This window comes from Macaca nemestrina, chromosome 12 (assembly GCF_043159975.1).
Source record: "Macaca nemestrina isolate mMacNem1 chromosome 12, mMacNem.hap1, whole genome shotgun sequence".
NCBI classification, from domain to species: Eukaryota; Metazoa; Chordata; class Mammalia; order Primates; family Cercopithecidae; genus Macaca; species Macaca nemestrina.
In genome coordinates, this window is record NC_092136.1 from 6,421,150 (window position 1) to 6,443,141 (window position 21,992).

The following is a 21,992-nucleotide window of genomic DNA, read 5'->3' on the forward strand; positions in this document are numbered from 1 at the left end:
CTTGTACACACATGTTCTCACCAGGATTATTCAGCCAAAACATGGAAATAAGGCCGGGTGCGGTGGCTCATGCCTGTAATCCCAGCACTTTGGGAGGCCGAGGCAAGCAGATCACGAGGGCAGGAGTTCACAACCAGCCTGACCAACATGATGAAACCCCGTCTCTACTAAAAATAGAAAAAGTAGCTGGGTGTGGTGGTGCGCACCTGTAATCCCAGCTACTCAGGAGGCTGAGGCAGGAGAATCGCTTGACCCTGGGAGGCAAGGGTTGCAGTGAACCGAGATTGAGCCACTGCACTCCAGCCTGGGCAACAGAGCGAGACTTTGTCTCAAAAAAAAAAAAAAAAAAAAAAAGGGTGTATCTTAGCTAGTAGGGAAGGCAGGTGTTATGAAATAATTACACAGAGTAATGAGTATGGTTGTAATAAGCACCATGCTGAGAAACGTTAAGGGGTTCAAATGTATAACAAGGAAATCTATGTAGCTGGAGAAGTGGGGTTGGGCAGGGGCTGATAAGCAGTTTGGCAGCACCCCAAGTGCAAAGGCCCTGTGGTGGGAAGCTGCCAAGCTGTTTCCTTTTCCTTTGTGTAAGTATCTTTAATATTCTGTTACAAAAGTCACACATGTTTATTTTGAAAAGTTGAACATATAACAGGTAAACATTGCTTGTGATCTCATTCTCCAGTGTAATCTCAGTCACTGTTAACCAGTGGTGTACTGAATTGTTTTCTTACCAAATGATAACTGAATCACTTGAAAAATGTTTTCTTTGCCTTTCTGAATAAAAATTTATGAAAGTCCTCTAACAGGCTAGAACCTGCTTTTTATTATTTCTTTGAGACAGTCTTGCTCTGTCGCCTAGGCTGGAGTGCAGTGGTGCAATCTCCTGGGCTCAAGCCATCCTCCCACCTCAGCCTCCTGAGTACCTGGGACTACAAGCATGCACCACCACACCCGGCTAAGGTTTTTTTTTTTTTTTTTGGTAGAGACTGGGGTTTGACCATGTTGCCCAGGCTGGTCTTGAACTCCTGGGCTCAATTAATCCACCTGCTTTGGCCTCCCTAAGTTCTGGGATTACAAGCGTGAGCCACCACACCCAGCCAGAACTGACTTTTTAAAAATGTATGTTGACTTTTGTTTTTTAAACACTTGGGGATTGTTTCCCTACCACTGGATAATTTCTCTAGGATAAACTCTCTGCAGACAAGTTCAGCATGTCAGCTGGCTAGAGGGTTCTCGGCAGTGTCACAGGAATTGTGTTAAAATTCTTTTCAGTCATTCAGAATCAGTGTTTTAACTTTTTTGACAGTTTTTTTTTAATCTTGGTTTTTAGGATATTAAGCAAAAAATGCCTGTGTTTAAGTAAAAACGGATTAGAATCAGAGTTCTCAAATTGGATGCAACTTCTCGAAAGTCACTCAACAATTTATAATCTGATAAACAGACTGGAAAGAGAAGGGAATTGACATTTGTTGAGGGGCCATCACTGGCATAGAACAGGCATGGTTATGTGAACTTAGCCCATTTCCTATGAATCAGTGCTGCTTTCTTTTGAAACGTGTTAAAGTATTAAGGTTTTCGGTGTTTTTTTTTTCTGATTATAAGTAAATAGGTTCACTATAAACGTTTGGGGAAAAAATATTTTTTAAAGTTATCCCTCCCCCCACCAGTGGTAGCACTGGTGATTTGGAATGCATTGTGATGGTGGTGGTGGTGGTGGTGGGTGTCACGCTTCTGACCTTAGTGGCGTTATGTTATGATTAGGAGTTTCCACTTTAAATATAACTAGAAATCATTCTTGCAATATTGTCCCCTTTAAATACATTTCTTTTTTTTAGCAGTTTTCCAGTATGTTTTATATTGATCATAAATTATCCCCCCACCCCTCACCTCCTTATTTATGTTTGGTACCAGAATCTGTAGTAAGTGCTTCTTTTCCCATCTGTTGGTCCAGTGAAACCGCATAAGGTGACTCTTCTTGTTGATTTCAGTGTTGGGTAAATCTCTTGGGGAAGTGATGCTGCCCATCTTGGAGCAGAATCCCAGTTGCATTTTCTTAGAGCCTGATTGCATCATTTTTGTTAATATTCACAAAAGTAGAAGGCACAAAGCCTTGCACAGTAGTCCTCAGGAATTCCACCTCATTCTCCTACTCAGGTCATCTTTATTACTCCAGTCCAGAGATTTAACTAATCTATTAGTTAAATTTTTTTTTTTGACATAGATCCTATAAGCCCTCTGAATGCTTGCCTTCTCAAATTAACTAACCTATTGCCATCACCTTCCACTCCGTAATTTTTTTTTTTTTTTTTTTTTTTTTGAGACGGAGTCTCGCTCTGTCGCCCAGGCTGGAGTGCAGTGGCCGGATCTCAGCTCACTGCAAGCTCCGCCTCCCGGGTTCCCGCCATTCTCCTGCCTCAGCCTCCCAAGTAGCTGGGACTACAGGCGCCCACCACCTCGCCCGGCTAGTTTTTTTGTAGTTTTAGTAGAGACGGGGTTTCACTGTGTTCGCCAGGATGGTCTCGATCTCCTGACCTCGTGATCCACCCGTCTCGGCCTCCCAAAGTGCTGGGATTACAGGCTTCAGCCACCGCGCCCGGCCCCACTCCGTAATTTTAATTTACATTTGTCTTTCCTGGTCTGTGAGTCAATCTCTCTCTCTCTCTCTCTCTCTCTCTCTCTCTCTCTCTCTCTCATTCTCTCCCCCCTCTCTCCCTCCCTCCCCCTCTCCCCCTTTCTCTCTCTCTCCCCCTCTCCCTCTCTCTCTCCCTCTCCCTCTCTCTCTCCCTCTCCATTCCTTATATTGCTCTCTGCCATCTGTTTCTTAAAGCAAAGCCCCCTGTCTTCCTCACAAGTGCATGTTTAAGACATTATGTCCATTTTAGAAGTTCTCTGTTGTTTCTGAGCAAGGCTTAAAGATCAGCAACAGCCCATCCTTTCCGTGAGTTTAGACTTATAAAATAAAAGTATTTGCTTTCTGGGCACCTACAGTTCTTGCCTGAGTTGTTAACTCCCTTCACGGCATGGTCCCTGTCACGCTCAGCTCTTCTTTTCGCTCATTGCTCCTTTTACAATCGTGTGCTGCTTCTCTTCCTCTTGACCTGTACATGTGAAAGTGCCCCCACCCCCAGTCCTTGGCCTTCTTTGATCTACACTGATTCCTAGATTTCATCTGATTCCATGGTTTGAAATGCCATTAATGTTTTGACTCCAAATTTTTATCTTCAGCTTGGAGGTGGACTCCAGACCCTTGTATCCAGCTGCCGACTCCACTAGGATCTGTAGTGGGCATCTCAAAAATGACTAAAACCAAAAAAGACCCCAGAAAAGGAAGAAAAAATAACCAAAACCAAATTCCCACACCGCAATCCTTGGGAAAACCAGTCTTCCTATACTCTTTGTCACATTCCTAAATATTCCATTCTTCATTTGGAGGTATGTTTGAGTCCTCTTTCTCTTAACACCCACAGTCAGTCTGTCAGCAACTCCTAACTATCAGCAGAACCTTCAGAAAAGATCTCGAAGCCAACCACTTCTTGCCACCTCTGCTGCTGCAACCACTAGTTCTCCTCTGGTTTTACAGCAGTAATCAGTTAGTAAATAGACTACTACTACTAATAATGTCTCCCTGCATTCTCTTGTCCTAGAAATTATTTGTAGTTTCATTAGAACTGCTTTTTTAAAGTACCATGTAGCAAGCTGCCAGAATGGTCCTTTAAAACTGTGAGTTGGATCATGTCACTCCTCTGCTTTCCGTCTCACTGGGAGTAAAGGCCCAAGTCTCAGCAGTGGCTTTGAAGCCCTTCTTCCCTGTGGCAGCCTGTCTGACCTCATCCTCCCACTCTCGCCCATATTTGCCCCAGCTGCACCAGCCTCTGCACCTTGTGCTTGCCCTTCCCTTTGTCTACTGCATGCTTCCTGCCTGATGCCCGGCTGTCCCCTCACATCCCTTGCTCTTTTAGGAAGTAGCCACTATCACCCTCCTTCTCCACCTGAAACACTCCCTGCCACCATAAATGGCTTGTTCTCCCAAAAGGTGCTGGCATTTATTCATTAATTTATTATTTTGTAGTGCTTTTTTCCATTAGAATATAAGCACAGATGAGGGCACAGCCTTATTTTGTTCCATGCTGTATCCTCAGTGCCTGCAACAGTGTCTGGAATATAGTAGATGTCCAATAAATTTCCTGACATTTTTATATTGGGAAATCAGAACAGGATTTGTAACTTTAAAAAAAAAAAAAAAAAAAGCAAAAACCGCAGTTACTTTTGCACCAAGCTAATATGCCACTTAAGAAGTGGTCAGTAATGGCCAGGTGCGGTGGCTCACGCCTGTGATCCCAGCACTTTGGGAGGCTGAGGCGGGCAGATCACAAGATCAGCAGATGGAGACCAGCCTGGCTAACATGGTGAAACCCCGTCTCTATTAAAAATAAAAAAAAATCAGCCGGGCGTGGTGGCGGGCACATGTAGTCACAACTACTCAGGAGGTTGAGGCAGGAGAATCGCTTGAACCTGGGAGGCGGAGGCTTCAGTGAGCGAAGATTGCACCACTGCACTCCAGCCTGGGCGACAGAGCAAGGCTCTGTCTCAAAAAAAAAAAAAAAAAAAAGCAGTCAGTACTTTCTTGAAATTTTTTTCCTAATAATTTGGGACAAAATTGAGGCAATTTTTACTTCTAAATGTAGTCAGTGGCTAATGAGCTCCGAGTGTGTCAGCCAAACCATGACCGTGGGACATTTCCATGTGAGCCAGCTATGTTCCATGGAAGTCTGCACCCTTGTTTGTTTGTTGGGAGGGGGCACCTCTGTGGTAGCCATGAAGTATTTTAGGCTTTGCTATCCACCCGGTGTTTTGTTTCAGTTTTCTTTCTTCTTTTGAGACACAGTCTCACTGTGTCGCCCAGGTTGGATGAAGTGCAGTGGCACAGCCTTGGCTCAGTGCAACCTCTGCCTCCCGGGTTAAAGCTATTCTCCTGCCTCAGCCTCCTGAGTAGCTGGGATTACAGGCGTGCGCCACCACACCTGGCTAATTTTTGTATTTTTAGCAGCGACGGGGTTTCACCGTGTTGTCCAGGGTGGTCTCAAATTCCTGACCTCAGGCGATCCGCCCGCCTTGGCCTCCTAAAGTGCTGGGATTACAGGCGTGAGCCACTGCGTCTGGCCTCTACCCACTGTTTTCAACCCCTATTTGTCTGTACTCTACTACGGTATTGACGTGTGTTAGCTTTTTAAAATCCTGTCACTACCTTTAATGTGTAAGTGTGCAGCCTTAGAGGGAAGATCTTGCCAGCAAGAACAGATTGCACACTTAGGAGGGCAGAACAAATGAAGACCGGATCATTAGTAGAATATGTATTCATTTTGAGCTAAAAATTTTTTAAAATAGCCCCCAAATTATTGATAGCTTCATTAGAATTGTTTTTACAAATGTTTCATTTATCAGCTTAAGAAAGATCTTTGGGGTCAGGCACGGTGGCTCACGCCTGTAATCCCAGCACTTTGGGAGGCCGAGGCGGGCAGATCACGAAGTCAGAAGATCGAGACCATCCTGCCTAACACGGTGAAACCCCATCTGTACTAAAAATACAAAAAATTAGCCAGGCGTGGTGGCGGGCGCCTATAGTCCCAGCTACTCGGGAGGCTGAGGCAGGAGAATGGCGTGAACGCAGGAGGCGGAGCTTGCAGTGAACGGAGATGGCACCACTGCACTCCAGCCTGGGCAACAAAGTGAGACTCCATCTCAAAAAAAAAAAAAAAAAAGAAAGAAAGGTCTTTGGATAGCTTTTATCATATGGACATGTGGAGAATCTCTGCTAGGCTACATCCAGAGATGTGCCAGTGCATTCATACTAGTGAAATTTAGCCATGTTCTGTGATTGACAGAAGTGCCTGTTACATTAAAGTACTTTGGGTTCAAATAATATCAGTTGACCACAATATAAATGAGACCCGAGGGCACAGATTTGTTCCAATTTGGATCATTAACCCACATTTAGTTTAAATTATGTATACATTAGAGTGGGTCTCAGTCTGTGTTCCATGAATTGAGCCAAAGTTTGCTATTACTAAAGTGATTTATTGGTGAACCTTTCCTAATTCTCAGAAAAAATGTTTGGTTGATATATTATAATTTCCTTAATTTTTTATTCCATAGTTTTTAAAAAAATTTTGTATCTATTCTTAGCCCTAACATGATAAAATGAATGAATGAGTAAATTAGAGCAATAGCTCTCACACTGGAGCTTGCATCACCTGGAGGTCTTATTACAACATGGATTGCTGGGCCTCATCCCCAGATTTTCTGCTTTCTCTCTCTCGAGTGGACGTCTTGGTTGAGACTTAAAGACTTTCCATGGCCAGGCACAGTGGCTCACGCCTGTAATCCCAGGACTTTGGGAGGCCGAGACAGGCAGATCACGAGGTCAGGAGATCGAGACCATCCTGGCCAACATGGTGAAACCCCGTCTCTACTAAAATACCAAAAAAAATTATCTGGGTGTGGTGGCACGCATCTGTAGTCTCAGCTACTCGGGAGGCTGAGGCAGGATAATCGCTTGAACGCAGGAGATGGAGGTTGCAGTGAGCCGAGATCACGCCACTGCACTCTAACTTGGGGACAGTGCCAGACTCTGTCTCAAAAAAAAAAAAAAAAAAAGACTCTCCATGGATAGTCTTTCTATTCCATATATTTAATTTCTATTTCATGTAATTATGCTTCATGTCTTATTTTTGAGGAATATTAGGACTCCTGAGAAGCCTAAAAATACATTGTTACATCATTATCTGTAAGTTGTGTGTTAAACATCGCATTCTACAGATGATTTCCTAAAGGACCAAAAGCACTTTTCCTGGTCCTGGTTCTTTTTTCTGGAGGGTCAAGGACTAGGGAGTAAACCAGAAAGTATAATGGCAAGTGGTAGGGAACTTAGTGGTGGTATCTGCTGTGATTCCTGCCCTATTTTTGTCTGTGCAGGAGCTTCTCTCACCCCCTTTAACACCATGGACATCTTGAGAAAGGAGAGGATTTGAAGAGGTCAGGCAGTATCTTTAATTTACAGGTTTTTTTAAATGCAGAAATATAGTTTCTATGATGCAGTTTAGATTACAGCCTATTTATTTCATTAGTTGAGTGCCTCTAGGATATACTGTGTGGTATACTAGATACACTAGGGCCAGAGATAAGAAAAATAGGTTCTCAACGTTCGGAACTCTCAATTAAGGAAGCAGACTCTTAAACAATATAATCACATAAGGGCTTTCACCTAAGTTTTGTAGCATAAATATATAACTAGATTTGGCAGTGAAGGTCAAGGAACACTTCCTAGAGGATGTGAACACTGAACTGGGACTTAAGAAATTAGGCAGAGATGGTGTTCAGAGAGGTTAAGTGACTTTCCCAATTACCAACTGCCTAGTAAGAGACAGAGGTAGGATAGGAGCCCTCAACTTTTGTTGAGGTCTATTTTCTCTAAACCACATAGCTTCTGAGAGTATAATCTAACTTGAAATGTAAAATACATTTATATACATTTACCACTTCATCATTTTCTTTTTTTTCACTCTGTCGTCCAGGCTGCAGTGTAATGGCATGCTCATGGCTCACTGCATCTGCAATTTCCTGGGCCGCAGCCATCCTCCCACTTCAGCCTCATGAGTAGCTGTGACTACCATCTTTGGCTAATTTTTTAATTTTTACTTTTAGTAGCATTGAGGTCTTGCTGTGTTGCCCAGGCTGGTCTCAAACTCCTGGCCTCAAGCAATCCTCTTGCCTTGGTCTCCCAAAGAGCCAAGATTATAGGCATGAGCCACCACCTGGCCCATTTGCTTGTTGTTAATGCAGCTTTTTATAGGATACAACAAAAAACCTAATTCTAAATTTATCATGCCAAGTTTATGCTTCTCTATCAATGAAAGCTTACTGTCACAGAACATCCATTTTTTCAGAAAGTGCTGTTTCTTTGGCTCTTGTCTAAAGGAACATAAGTAATATGAAAGACCCTAGAGGTCAAGGAAATTGAAGAAAACTGAGGAAGGGAAATAAAATGGAATGTAGTCATGAATTTTAGTCCCTTTAAGCTTTTATTTTTGTGAGATGGCTCGATGAAGAGCTTTAATGCAGGTGAAACTTGAAGCTTTTAGAGATGTAAGTCTTGATGAGGTTATTCAAACTCAAATTTTGAATGCATTGTGATGGTAGGCTATAATTTTTGAATCCTTGGCCGGGCATGGTGGCTCATACCTGAAATCCTAGCACTGGGAGGCCAAGGTGGGAGGATAGCTTGTGGCCAGGAGTTCAAGACCAGTCTGGCCAACATGGTGAAACCCTGTCTCTACTAAAAAATACAAAAATTAGGCAGGCATGGTGGTGCACACCTGTAATTCCAGCTACTTGGGAGGCTGAGGCATGAGAATAGCGAACCTGGGAGGCGGAGGTTGCAGTGAGCCAAGATTGCGGACACTGCAGTCCAGCCTGGGCAACAGAGTGAGACTCTGTCTCAAAAAAAAAAAAAAAAAAAAAAAGTGGTACTTGATGCTCTCCCCAAGTGCTAGGATTCAAATGCCACAATTCATATTGTTTTATGTTTCTGTTACTGTTCCATGGGTTTCTTTTTTTTTTTTTTTTTTTTTTTTTTGAGACGGAGTCTCACTCTGTCACCCAGGCTGGAGTGCAGTGACCGGATCTCAGCTCACTGCAAGCTCGCCTCCCGGGTCCACGCCATTCTCCTGCCTCAGCCTCCTGAGTAGCTGGGACCACAGGCGCCTGCCACCTCGCCCGGCTAGTTTTTTGTATTTTTTTAGTAGAGATGGGGTTTCACCATGTTAGCCAGGATGGTCTCGATCTCCTGACCTCGTGATCCACCCGTCTCGGCCTCCCAAAGTGCTGGGATTACAGGCTTGAGCCACTGCGCCCGGCCCCATGGGTTTCTTTAAATGAAGTCAATTTTAGAGTCCGTAGATAACAGTGTTGTGCAAAACTGCTGGGATCCAAGATCCAAGACTCGCAATGGACCACCCATTGCTCTTTTTCTCAAGCTTTCTTTGTACTTTATACCTCAAAAATATACTGCTCTTACTGAGTGTGGTGGCTCATGCTGGTAATCCTAACACTTTGGGAGGCTGAGGCGGAGGATCGCTTGAGCCTAGGACTTTGAGGCCGCAGTGAGCCATGATCACTTCACTGCACTCAAACCTGGGTGACAGAGCAAGACCCTGTCTCCTTGAAAAAAAAAAAAAAAAAAAGGTATATTGCTCTTGAGTTCTATGCCTTTTCTCCTAAGTGTAACATACATGATCATTAATGAGCAGTTTTAATGTTAAATTTGGTAAAATTTAATAATTGAAAAATCTTTATAACTGATGTAGAATAGCTACAAGACTATTTAGTGACACCTACAAGAAAAATCAAAAGGCACTTTAAAAGTTAAATACTATAATTGAACTTAAACAGTGAGGGAACCAAAAGAAAAATTCATGTTAGAAAACAATTGTAAAGTTGTCTTCAGCATTGATCAGATTTTCTTTTTTGCCATTCCCCTAAGCATGCTGCTCACATGCACGTCTTACCCTCCAGTGAACTCACACAGATATTACTGTAACAGGAAAGAGATCTGAGATCAAGTAAAAATTCATGTTTTGTGTTTGTGTTGAGTATCATTAAAGGTATGTCCAGGCATGTATTTTTGTGAATACTTCAAAGTAATTTATCATTTGTACTTTTCTATGTGTTTGTGGAAAGGAAATTGACCTGCGTCTGGTGTAGTTGAGAATTTGTTGGGCAGCAGTGCTGGGTTTTACTCATGAGACTGCTGCAGGCGGATCATGTGGCTTCAGGCATGTGGTCTCAGTTTTGTTTGTAAATTGAAGGCGTCACACTGGTGATGTTAAGGCAGCTCTGGCTCTGAAGTTCTGTATTTTTGCACTTTATCGTAGGGCCTTTTTAGTCTGACTTACACTAACACATAATTCCTTAATGAGGTGGGATCATGGTCATCCTTTTTCTCATTCCGTTAGTAATGAATGCAGTGTATAATATCCTCATTTCCAAATGTCATTATAAATTACAAGCATCCCCCACTATTCATATCAATCGGTTCCCAAATTCAGATAGTAAGGGATACATTTATATTACCAAATACAGTAGCTTCTCAGTTTTGTTGCCATTGTGAAGGAATGATAAGGTAGACATTTCCAGATGGGCACTACTTTGATATCTGAGTATTGGTTTCTTAAATATCTAGAACAGTGAATTCAAAGTAACAACAACAAAAAGATACAGAGTCCTTTACTTTCCTTACTCTTGTCCGTCTGCTCAGTTTTGTTTGTGGTGATGAGTAGCCAGCGTAACAGTTAGGAGTCTCTTACTGTGATGGACAAAGCTTAGCATAGATGCCTTTTCCTAAGCTTGCCTTGGAACAAAGGAGATAAGTAACTTCCATGTAGTTTACTCACCCAGTTCAGAGCATTACCAAAACCTGTGATTTGAGCAGATGATAGAGCTGTACCTAGATATCAGTATAATAAGGAGCAAAGACAGTTCTTACTGTTTACTGAAAGAAATATTTGTTGAGCACCTGCTGTTTGTCAGTACTATTCTAATCACAAGCAGGGAACAAGTCAGAATGAGCCCCTACCTTCTGTCCACATTCTGCTCAGTCTGGGGCCACTGTATTCCTGAGCAGGCATCATATGACTGGGGAGAGCCAAGATTGTCTTTAAAGAGCGGAGACATCATTTATTAAATTATAGTCATGCATTGTTTAGTGACAGGGATATCACACATTCTGAGAAATGTGAGGTTAGTTGATTTCGTCATCATGCAGATATCATAGAGGGCACTCATAGAGTGTGTCTCAGGGACACATTCTAGAAATGTGAGGTTAGGCGGTTTTGTTGCCTTGCAGATATCATAGAGTATACTTACACAAACCTAGGTAGTCTAGCCTACTACACACCCGGGCCGTTGCTTGTAGGGTACTAACCTGTCCAGCATGTTACTGTACTGACTACTGTAGTCACTGGTAACAGTGTTGTTATCTAAACACACATAAACATAAAAAAGGTACAGTAAAAATACAGAATAAAAGATTTTAAAATGGTACACCTGTAAAGGGTACTTCCTATGAATGGAGATTGCAGGATTTGAAGTTTCTCTGGGTGAGTGAGTGAGTGGTGAGTAATTGTGTAGACCTAGTACATATGTACTACTGTAGACTCTGTGAACACTGTACACTTAGGCTACACTAAATTTATTTTGAAATGTTTCTTTAATAATTAACCTTAGTTTGTTGTAACTGTTTTACTTTATAAAGTTTTTTTTTTTTTTTTTAACTTTCTGACTCTTTTATGGTAACACTTGGCTTAAAATACAAACACATACAGCTATACAAAAATATGTTCAGGCCACACGCAGTGGCTCACGCCTGTAATCCCAGCACTTTGGGAGGCCGAGGCAGGTGGATCACTTGAGGTTGGGAGTTCAAGACCAGCCTAGCCAACATGGTAAAACCCCATCTCTACGAAAAATACAAAAATTAGCCAGGTGTGGTGGCACACACTTGTAATCCCACTTACTCAGGAGACTGAGGCAGAAGAATCGCTTGAACCTGGGAGGTGGAGGTTGCAGTGAGCAGAGATGGTGCCACTGCACTCTAGCCTGGGCGACAGAGCAAGGCCCTGTCTCAAATAAATGAATGTATATTCTTTCTTAGCAAGCACAGTGGCTCATACCTGTAATCCCAACACATTGGGAGGCCAAGGTGGAGGGATTGCTTGAGGCCAGGAGTTGGAGACCAGTCTGGGCAACATAGTGAGACCCCGTCTCTAAAAAAAAAAAAAAAAAAAAAAAGAGTTTTAAAATGAACTGGATGTGGTGGCTCCTGCCTGTAGTCCTAGCTACTTGAGAGGCTGAGTGGGAAGATGGGTTAAGCCCTGGAATTTGAGGCTGTAGTGAGCCATAATCATGCTACTGCACTCCAACCTGGGCCATAGAGTGAGACTGTCTCAAAAAACAGACAAAAAGACACAAAAATACACTTATTCTTTTCTTTTCTTTTTGGGAGACAGGGTTGCTCTGTCACCCAGGCTGGAGTGCAGTGTTGCAATCATGGCTTCACTGCAGGCGTGACCTCCCATCTCAGCCTGTCAAGTAGCTGGAACCACAGGCTCACGCAGCACTATGCCTGGCTCACTTTTTTATGTTCTGTAGAGGCAGGGTCTTGCCATGTTGCCCAGGCTGGTCTCAACTTCTGGACTCAAGCAGTCTGCCTGCCATGGCCTCCCAAAGTGCTGGGATTACAGGCATGAGCCACCATGCCCAACTATATTCTTTTTAAAATATCTTTATTCTATAAACTTTTTCCTACTTTTAATTTTTTAATGTTTTTATTAAAAACAGACACAGGCCACATGTTAGCTTCAGCCCACACAGGGTCAGGATTATCCATATCACTGTCTTCTCCCTCTATATCTTGTACCACTGGAGCGTCTTCAGGGGCAGTAACATGCATGGAGCTGTCATCTCCTGTGATAACAGTGCCTTCCTCTGGAATGCTCTTGAATAACCTGCCTGGGGCTGTTTTATAGTTAACTTAAAAAAAAAGTAGAAGGAATATACTCTAAAATAACAATAAAAAATATAATATAGTAAATACTAGGCAATACGAATTTTATGAAGTGTATGTTCAGCTCTGTTATAATCTTATGGAACCACCATTGTTTATGTGGTCTGTCATTGACCAAAACATCATTATGCTGTGAATGACTGTCCTTTTAATATTATATATCTTTCTCAAGGGTCTGTTTAGCATGATCTTTCATGTATTTACCTCCCCATTTTGTTTTGTTTTTCATATTTTGTTTCTGTTAGGAGAGAACATTGAAAGTATTCTCTAAGCTATTTGAAGAGAGTGACTAAATGCACCTGGGTCAGGCTGTCTGTGGGTATGAAGTGGTTGGGAGAATCCAAGAACATGGTGGTGAATGGCAGGAGAAATGGAGGCAAGTTGTCTAATGACCATCAGCAGAATCAATCAAAATTACAGCACACGGGGAAGGACACCCTGAAGGCTGGCAAAAATGCAGTCGAGAGGAGGTCGAGCAGATGTATGTACACACTTAAACCTTCAATGTTCTAATTGTGATATGGGGTAGTAATTCTTTCTAGTTTGTAATGTATATTCTGTTTTCTTTTGTCTTAAATAATTTTTTGCATTTTCATAATTAACAATATAGTCTTTTTACTCTCAAAGTTGTGTCAATTTTTATTCTCATCAAACAATATATAAAACTCAAGTTTAATGCTTCATATAATTATTTTAATCATGCTTTTCTCTTACTTTATATTTTGTAGAATTTATACCTGAATGGTTGATATGTCTTATTAAATTTTTAAAATTTTAATTGAACTTCTTACAGGTTAACCTGTATTTTTTTAATAGATGTAAGTATAGGTATGTACTTCTTTGCTAATTTCCACAAATGTTTCATGGAATAATATGAATAATGACGCCAACTTATTTAATTCTACTTACGTAATTTACGTAAGTAGAATGGAGGATGGATAGAACTGACTGCTTTAGGGCAGCCTCACAAATCGTAGCAATTTATTCTATTTATACAGGGTAGACAGTTGTTCATCCTGACAGTGAAACACTGCTGATAAGTTACTTTATTTCCTCTATACCTCTTGGTGGGAAAGAGGCTGCTTTTTAAGGGTTCAGGAAGTTGTGGATTTGGTGCGTATTTCGTAGTTCCTCTAAAAGTAGTAAAATGACTGAGGACAAGTGTATACCTAACTAGGCAGCTATATGTCCAAATGTATGTCGTGTTAAAGAGGACGGCTTTTCTTCTTTTTCTAACATGAATCTAGCCACTTTTGAATATCCTTAATTCAGATTGGCGTTGGCCTGTTTCCAGGGATTTGGATTAGCCTGTGGTTTTTCGGTAGTTTCAGATTGAATCCAGTTCTGATTGATTTCCTTCTTACCTTTTAGGGTTTATGCAACTCATTGGGCCCAGGCTACCCTTAACCTTTCCATTTCAGATCAGGTCACTGTTGCTGTAGAAACCAGACAGAATTCCTGCTCAGGACAAGAGTAGGAAGAGGCAAGACCGAATGAGTTAGTCCTCTGCATGGACACCACTCACTCCTGAGGCTGCTGGCCGCATGCACCCTTGTCCTGCCTCACTCCTTAGTAGCTAGCGTGAACGTGAAGAATTGAGAAACACAGTGATCACATCAGAGTGTATTCATTCTGGTCGGTAAACTAGGCATATCTTAAGCTTTTTAGCAAATCACTGTTGGCCTCCTTTTGTGTATCATAGTGCAAAACGGTTTTAATTAGTTGAATTGTTATAGATACACAAGAATTTAGAAAATGCATCTGGGCATGGTAGCTCACACCTGTAATCTTGGCACTTTAGGAGTCCAAGGTGAATGGATTTTCTTGAGTCCAGGAGTTTGAGACCAGCCTGGGCAACGTGGTGAAACTCCATGTCTACGAAAAATACTGTGTCTACAGAAAAATTAGCCAGTCATGGTGTTGCACACCTGTGGTCCCAGCTACTTTGAGAAGCTGAGGTTGGAGAGATCACTTGAGCCCAGGAGTTAGCGGTTGCAGTGCGCCGAGATCACACAACTGCACTCCAGCATGGACAAAAAAATGAGACTCTTGTCTCAAAAACAAACAAAAAAGTTTAGAAATGGCCATTACAGGCTGAGTGTGGTGGCTCACGCCTGTAATCCCAGCACTTTGGGAGGCCAGGGTGGGTGGATCACAAGGTCAGGAGATTGAGACGATCCTGGCTAACATGGTGAAACCCTGTCTCTACTAAAAATATAAAAAATTGGCCGGGCGCGGTGGCTCAAGCCTGTAATCCCAGCACTTTGGGAGGCCAAGACGGGCGGATCACGAGGTCGGGAGATCGAGACCAGCCTGGCTAACACGGTGAAACCCCGTCACTACTAAAAAAAATAGAAAAAACTAGCCAGGCGAGGTGGCGGGCGCCTGTAGTCTCAGCTACTTGGGAGGCTGAGGCAGGAGAATGGCGTAGACCCGGGAGGCGGAGCTTGAAGTGAGCTGAGATCCGGCCACTGCACTCCAGCCTGGGTGACAGAGCGAGACTCCGTCTCAAAACAATAAATAAATAAATAATAAAAAAATAAAAAATTAGCCGGGCGTGGTGGCAGGCACCTGTAGTCCCAACTACTTGGGAGACTGAGGCAGAAGAATGGCATGAACCCTGGAGGCAGAGCTTGCAGTGAGCCAAGATTGCACCACTGGGCGACAGAGCAAGACTCCGTCTCAAAAAAAGAAAATGGCCATTACGTTGGTTACACTTTACCAAGCATAGATAAATATAGAAGGCTACGTTGGGAAAACCGGAGTGTGACGATAACATAGCCTTACACTGAATGTTATTGGGCCAGAATGGTGCAGAAAGAGAGCCAGCGATGAGAAATGGGAGAGCACAGAGCAGTGCCCCATCTCAGATACAGTGAGTGACTTTCCCAGCAGCAGAGCCTTAAGATACAGGAAACAAAAACTGACAAAATTGAAGGGAAAAATCAACAATTCAGCAATAATTTGGAGACTTTGATACGCCACTTTTAATAATGAGTAGAACAGCTTAACACTGTAAACCAATGAGAGCTAACAGACATCTTTAGAACCTCATCAGAATACACATTCATCTCAAGTGCGAGTGCAACATTCTCCAGGATAGACCATATGCTAGACCGTATAACAAGCTTCAATAAACTTAAAAGGATTGAAATAATAAAAGGTATGTTCTGTGACTTCAGTGGAGGAAAATTAGAAATTAACAAGGAAATTTGGGAATTTCACAAATATGTAGAAATGAAACACACTTCTAAGTAATCAGTGGGTCAAAGAAGAAATCAAAAAGGAAATCAGAAAACATTTTGAGGTGAATAAAAAGAAAGATAAAATGTACTAAAATTTATAGGATGCAGCCAAAGCAGTGATTTAGAGGGAAATTTATACTTGTAAATGCCTGTGTGAAAAAAAGACTGGGCTTGGTGGCTCATGCCTGTAATCCCAGCAGTTTGGGAGGCTGAGGCAGGAGGATGGCTTGAGCCCAGGAGTTCGAGACCAGCCTGGACAATATGCTGAGACCCCATTTTTACAAAAAAATACAAAAATTAACCAGGTTTGGTGATGCATGCCTGTGGTCTCAGCTACTAGGGAGGCTGAGGCAGGATGATTCCTTGAGCCCAGGTATTCGAGGCTGCGGTGAGCTGTGATCACGCCACTATACTCCAGGCTGGGTGACAGAGCAAGACCCTGTCTTTAAAAAAAAAAAAAAAAAAAAAGTGAGTTGTATCATTTGTGAATTGTATTTCAATAAAGCTATTATGCTGTTACAAAAAATTTAACGTTGATAGCTTTTCACATAGCTCCATGCAAATAATTTGATTGCAGAATCATATGTCTGCCCTTGGCAGGAACTTACATTTAACTATTTGTTCTGTGAAAAAGTAGATGAAAAGGTTAAACTTTACTCTGTGTTTCATTCTTCCCCATTTTGGTTTTGAGAGCCTGAACGTTATATTGCTGTTGTCCTCCGTAAACTATGTGCTAAGTCCATGGAAGGACTGTCAGTGGCACATACATCAAACTTAATCAACTCTGATGAAACTTCTTATAACTTGGCCTTCGTTTCCTTCTTTACATTGCTTTTCTTCCACAGTTAAACCCAATTATTTCAGTTACATATTTGAGTCTCTATTTTTATCCATTCATTCAAAATTGCTTCAAACAGAGGTCAGTAGAAATAGGTCTGTCATTCTCTCTCTACTTCTTTCCCCACTTCTACTACCCAGCTCTGGAATTGTGGGCAAGTTTCTTTTTGTCTGTGCCTCAGTTTCCTGCAAAGTGAGGATAATAATCATTCACCTGCCCAAAAGCAGGAAGCCGAACTTCATGAGATTCCTTTTGATACTTGAGATCTGGAGTTCTGGCACTTCTTGCAAAAACTATCTTGTGTTCCTCTTGCCTTTTCACCCTAGTCCTATCTGTAATGGCCCTGTGTACTGACTTGTTAAAATAGTGAACATCCTCCTGTCCCGTTTCTCAGTGTTCCTTGGAGAGAAGGGGGTGGGGGAGAGCCAAGCATTTGAACCAAATTTTCACAACTACGCAGACCCTGTTCTTGTGAACCTTTGGAACCTGCTATTACTACCTGCTAATCAAAATACTCTCAGTAACGGAGATGGTTTACTGCATTTGGTTTTCTGTCTTATGCAAAGGTTATTCAATTCTTAATTACTAAAACTGATTGATTTTTCAGTTCTTTATTACCAGCTTGAATGGTCGGTGCGGCTAAAGAATTTTTAAGGCAGATTTAAGTAGTTTTCAATTTGAGTAATTTTTCTTGCTTTTGCTTTTCACAGGTAATGGTAACTCGGGATTTGAAGGACAGAGTCGCTATGTACCATCTTCTGGAATGTCCGCCAAGGAACTCTGTGAAAATGATGACCTAGCAACCAGTTTGGTTCTTGATCCCTATTTAGGTTTTCAAACACACAAAATGAATACTAGGTAATTTTCAGTCTTTATCCTGAATGGAACAGATGATGATGTTGAATTCAAGAACGTAGATGGCTAATTTTACTTTTGCTCAAAATTTAAAATGACAGTAAAGGAAAGTTCTTTGCAGTGGAAGGGTTTTTCTGTGTGTGAGCCAAGAGAAGCAGAGAACAAGACTCCAGGAATCTTGTCAGTTCTAACTCTGTGTTCTTATTTTACCTCAGAACATTTCTATCAACATATAAAGCTGGAGGAGCATTCTCGTGTTCTATTTTAAAAGTTGATGATGCCGGGCGCAGTGGCTCACGCCTGTAATCCCCACGCTTTGAGAGGCCGAGGTGGGTGGATCACCTGAGGTCAGGAGTTTGAGACCAGCCTGACCAACACGGTGAAACCCCGTCTCTACTAAAAGTACAGAAAAAATTAGCCGGGCATGGTGGTGCACGCCTGTAATCCCAGCTGCTTGGGAGGCTGAGGCAGGAGAATCACTTGAACCCGGGAGGCAGAAGTTGCAGTGAGCCGAGATCATGCCATTGCACTCCAGCCTGGGCAACAAGAGTGAAACTCCATCTTAAAAAAAAAAAAGTGATGACAGTTATCTTACCGAAAAGAAAAATCTGACAAGCATCCTATAAAACCTTGAAAATGTATGATTGTTTCCAATTAAAGTAGGGTACGTCCCTTTTTTTCTTGATTTTATCATAGACTTTTCTCTTACACATTGTCTCTGTAGAGATGGGAAATTTTGTCATCATGTTTAATCTTTGGGATTCAGCTAATCATTGTTAAGAGTGAATAGTTTTAAAGACATGTTTATATTCAGTATACAGGTAAGAAAGTGTATGTGTAAGTGTTTGAGTACCACATGCTGTATATAAAAAACATTATTACATTAATCTTGAAATCTGTCATGTTTTAACAGCTGAGGTCTCTCTCTAATTCTCTTAAATATCATTTCTCCCTCAAAAAAGACCATTAGATCATTTCACAAATGTTTCTGCCACCAAACAGGTCAGAACTTTGCAACTTTGCTTTATGCTTTATCTCTTAACTTCTATGGCAAAGGGTTTTTTAGTGTGGTGGGAAAGCATAACAGCAGAGATTTAGAAGATAGAGCTAGTTCATCTCCATCATACCCAGACTGGGGTTATTATATAGCTCCAATTTCAGTGGCAACCCTGGGGGATCTTGATACCCAGGTAGATAGTCACTGATCAGTAATTGGGAGAGGTAGAAATTGGTGAGTACAGGTAATTGGAGGAAAGTCTTGTGTCCTGTTTCCCCCCTTTTAATTTTATCCCTTGCTAGATTAAGATACTATATGCTTCACTTACTATATATGCTTCACTTACCAATTATAGTCTAAGTCCAAAAGAAGTAATTCAGCTAAAAACGTGCTTTTGTTTTTTTCACAATTTTTTTTTCTTTTTTTTCTTTTTTAGAGAGAGTCTCACTCTGTTGCCCAGGCTGGAGTGCAGTGGCATTATCTCAGCTCACTGCAACCTTCACCTTCTGTGTTCAAGTGATTTTCCTGCCTCAACTTCCCAAGTAGCTGGGATTACAGGCTTGCGCCACTGCACCCAGCAAATTTTTGTATTTTTAGTGTAGACAAGGTTTCACCATGTTGACCAGGCTGGTCTCGAACTCCTGACCTCAGGTGATCCGCCTGCCTTGGCCTCCCAAAGTGCTAGGATTATAGGCATGAGCCACTGTGCCTGGCCATAAAATTTTCTATCATATATCTTTACCTACTAAAATGAAGTGTGAAATATTGGAAATGGAGTTGGGAGACTATTTAAACAGTTCCCTGCCAAATGACTGCCATTAGATGCCCTGATTGATTAAGATCCAGGCTGAACGCAGTGACTCATGCCTGTAATCTCAGCAATTTGGGAGGCCGAGCTGGGTGGATCACCAGAGGTCAGGAGTTCGAGACCAGCCTGGCCAACATGGTGAAATCCGATCTCTACTAAAAATACAAAAATTTGGCCGGGTGCGGTGGCTCAAGCCTGTAATCCCAGCACTTTGGGAGGCCGAGGCGGGTGGATCACGAGGTCAGGAGATCGAGACCATCCTGGCTAACATGGTGAAACCCCGTCTCTACTAAAAATACAAAAAACTAGCCGGGCGTGGTGGCGGGCGCCTGTAGTCCCAGCTACTCGGAGGCTGAGGTGGGAGAATGGCGTGAACCCGGGAGGCGGAGCTTGCAGTGAGCCGAGATCGCGCCACTGCACTCCAGCCTGGGTGACACAGCGAGACTCCGTCTCAAAAAAAAAAAAAAATTTAGCTGGGCGTGGTGGTGCACGCCTGTAGTCCTAGCTACTCAGAAGGCTGAGGCAGGAGAATCACATGAACCCAGGAGACAGAGGTTGCAGTGAGCCAAGATTACACCACTGCCCTCCAGCCTGGGCAACAAAGTGAGACTGTCTCAAAAGAAAAGATACAGGGCTGGGCGCAGTGGCTCACGCCTGTAATCCCAGCACTTTGGGAGGCCGAGGCGGGTGGATCACCTGAACTCAGGAGTTCGAGCCTAGCCTGGCCAACATGCTGAAACCCCGTCTCTACTAAAAATACAAAATAGCTGCATGTGGCCGCATGCACCTGTAGTCCCAGCTACTCAGAAGACTGAAGCAGGAGAATCCCTTGAACCTGGGAGGTGGAAGTTGCAGTGAGCCGGGATCATGCCACTGCACTCCAGCCTGGGCAACAGATTGAGACTCCACCTTTAAAAAAAAAAAAAAAAGACTAATTTTCATTATTTTAAGTCCATTTTCTTTTTTTTTTTTTTTTTTTTTGCCCATTGAACATGAGACCAGTGCTTATTCTTCTCCTAGAAGATGCTGATATTTGTCACCCTGTAGCACCCCCAGTGTTTTTTTTTCTTTTTTTTTTTTTTTTTTTCTGAGTTAAGAAATGTGAATGTGTGAATGAATCACTCTGACACAATAGTTTAGTGGCATTCAGAAAGTCACCACAAAGGCCCAGAATTTTGACCTGGGGTCATTAAGAAGGTTATGTTGATTATGCCTTATTATCAAGATAGGGAAGCATATAAAACATTTTAGAAAGTGTTACATCAGAATTACAATGGGCCAGGTGCAGTGGCTCACACCTGTAATCCCAGCACTTTGGGAGGCTGAGGTGGGCAGATCACCTTAGGTCGGGAGTTCGAGACCAGCCTGACCAACATGGAGAAACCCCATCTCTACTAGAAATACAAAATTAGCCAGGTGTGGTGGCGCATGCCTGTAATCCCAGCTACTTGGGAGGCTGAGAGCAGGAGAATTGCTTGAACCCGGCAGGCGGAGGTTGCGGTGAGCCAAGATCATGCCACTGCACTCTAGCCTGGGCAACAAGAGTGAAACTCAGTCTCAAAAAAAAAAAAAAAAAAAAAAATTACAATGAAAATTTTAGTGGCTTAAGACAGAACTTCATATACTCTAAAATCCCCATGCCGTATTCCAGAAGGCTGCCTGTTATTAGCATCTGCAATAGTAAATACTCCAGTTTTCTGCTGCAGTGGCTCATGCCTGTAATCCCAGCACTTTGGGAGGCCAAGGTGGGAGGATCACTTGAGCCCAGGAGCTTGAGGCTGCAGTGAGCTGTATTCGCATCACTGCACTCCAGCCTGGGCCACAGAGTGAAACCCTATATCAAAAAAAAACAAACAAAAAAAAAGGAAACACTCCAATTTTCTATAAAAGTCCTCCTATACCCTTGTTTCTCGTAATTAGTTTATGTGAGAGTCACCTGGGAGTTGGTTGAAATGCAGGTTCTGATTCAGCAGCTTTGGGGTGGGGCCTGAGATTCTGCATTTCTAACAAGCTCCCCGACTACACTTGGAATAGTTAGGTCCTAAACCATCTGGCCTCTCAGTTTCGTTGTGATGTGATAAGTTGCTAAAAATATCTTAGTAGGCGTTTCCTAGGGCTCACATAAAACCATGTAGTCATAAATGTAAACTTCAGGATTACCACACAAATACTTTTAGAACTCAAGACATTACTATAACTGAGGACTCCTAAATTAAAATGCATCCAGTGCGTAAGATTTTTCCCCATAGAAATTGAAGCATCTAAAATTAAATCTGGTTAAACTTGCAGAAGAAATCATTTTTTAAATATTTTTTAGTGTAACATTTAATTATGCAGTTCCTAAAATAACCTGTGGAGGTACAGACGATTCTAATTCCCTGGTTAGAGCAGGCTGGGTTCGTAGCAATGCCAGCACTTCAGGCTGGTGTGGCAGTGCAGGGGACATCCTGTCCACTTCCCACCTGAGTGTTCGGTTTATGTGTGTTTTTACACTCTTGTGTACACTGATATTTGGGAACAGAAACTTTATTAATGACCTTTACGTTAATCTTGGTGAAAAATACATGTTTTCATTTAACCTTAGTGAATTTACTTGAAAATAAAACTATCCCTTCTAGCTCTTCATC

At 42.3% G+C, this 21,992-nt stretch overlaps 1 protein-coding gene across 7 annotated transcripts in view; it reads left to right on the forward strand.

The window, feature by feature from the left end:
- LOC105469702 (lysine methyltransferase 5B) overlaps positions 1-21,992 on the forward strand; it is a 57,461-nt gene that overhangs the window by 9,809 nt on the left and 25,660 nt on the right. For 6 of the 7 annotated variants that reach the window (XM_011721107.3, XM_011721109.3, XM_071074151.1 and 3 more), the window contains exons 2-3: positions 12,868-13,103; positions 17,416-17,563. In XM_011721107.3, coding sequence (XP_011719409.1) covers positions 12,944-13,103; positions 17,416-17,563 — 308 coding nt within the window. In that variant the 5' untranslated portion in view covers positions 12,868-12,943. The remainder of the gene's footprint in view (positions 1-12,867; positions 13,104-17,415; positions 17,564-21,992) is intronic. The other variant, XM_071074149.1, reaches the window with a different exon arrangement.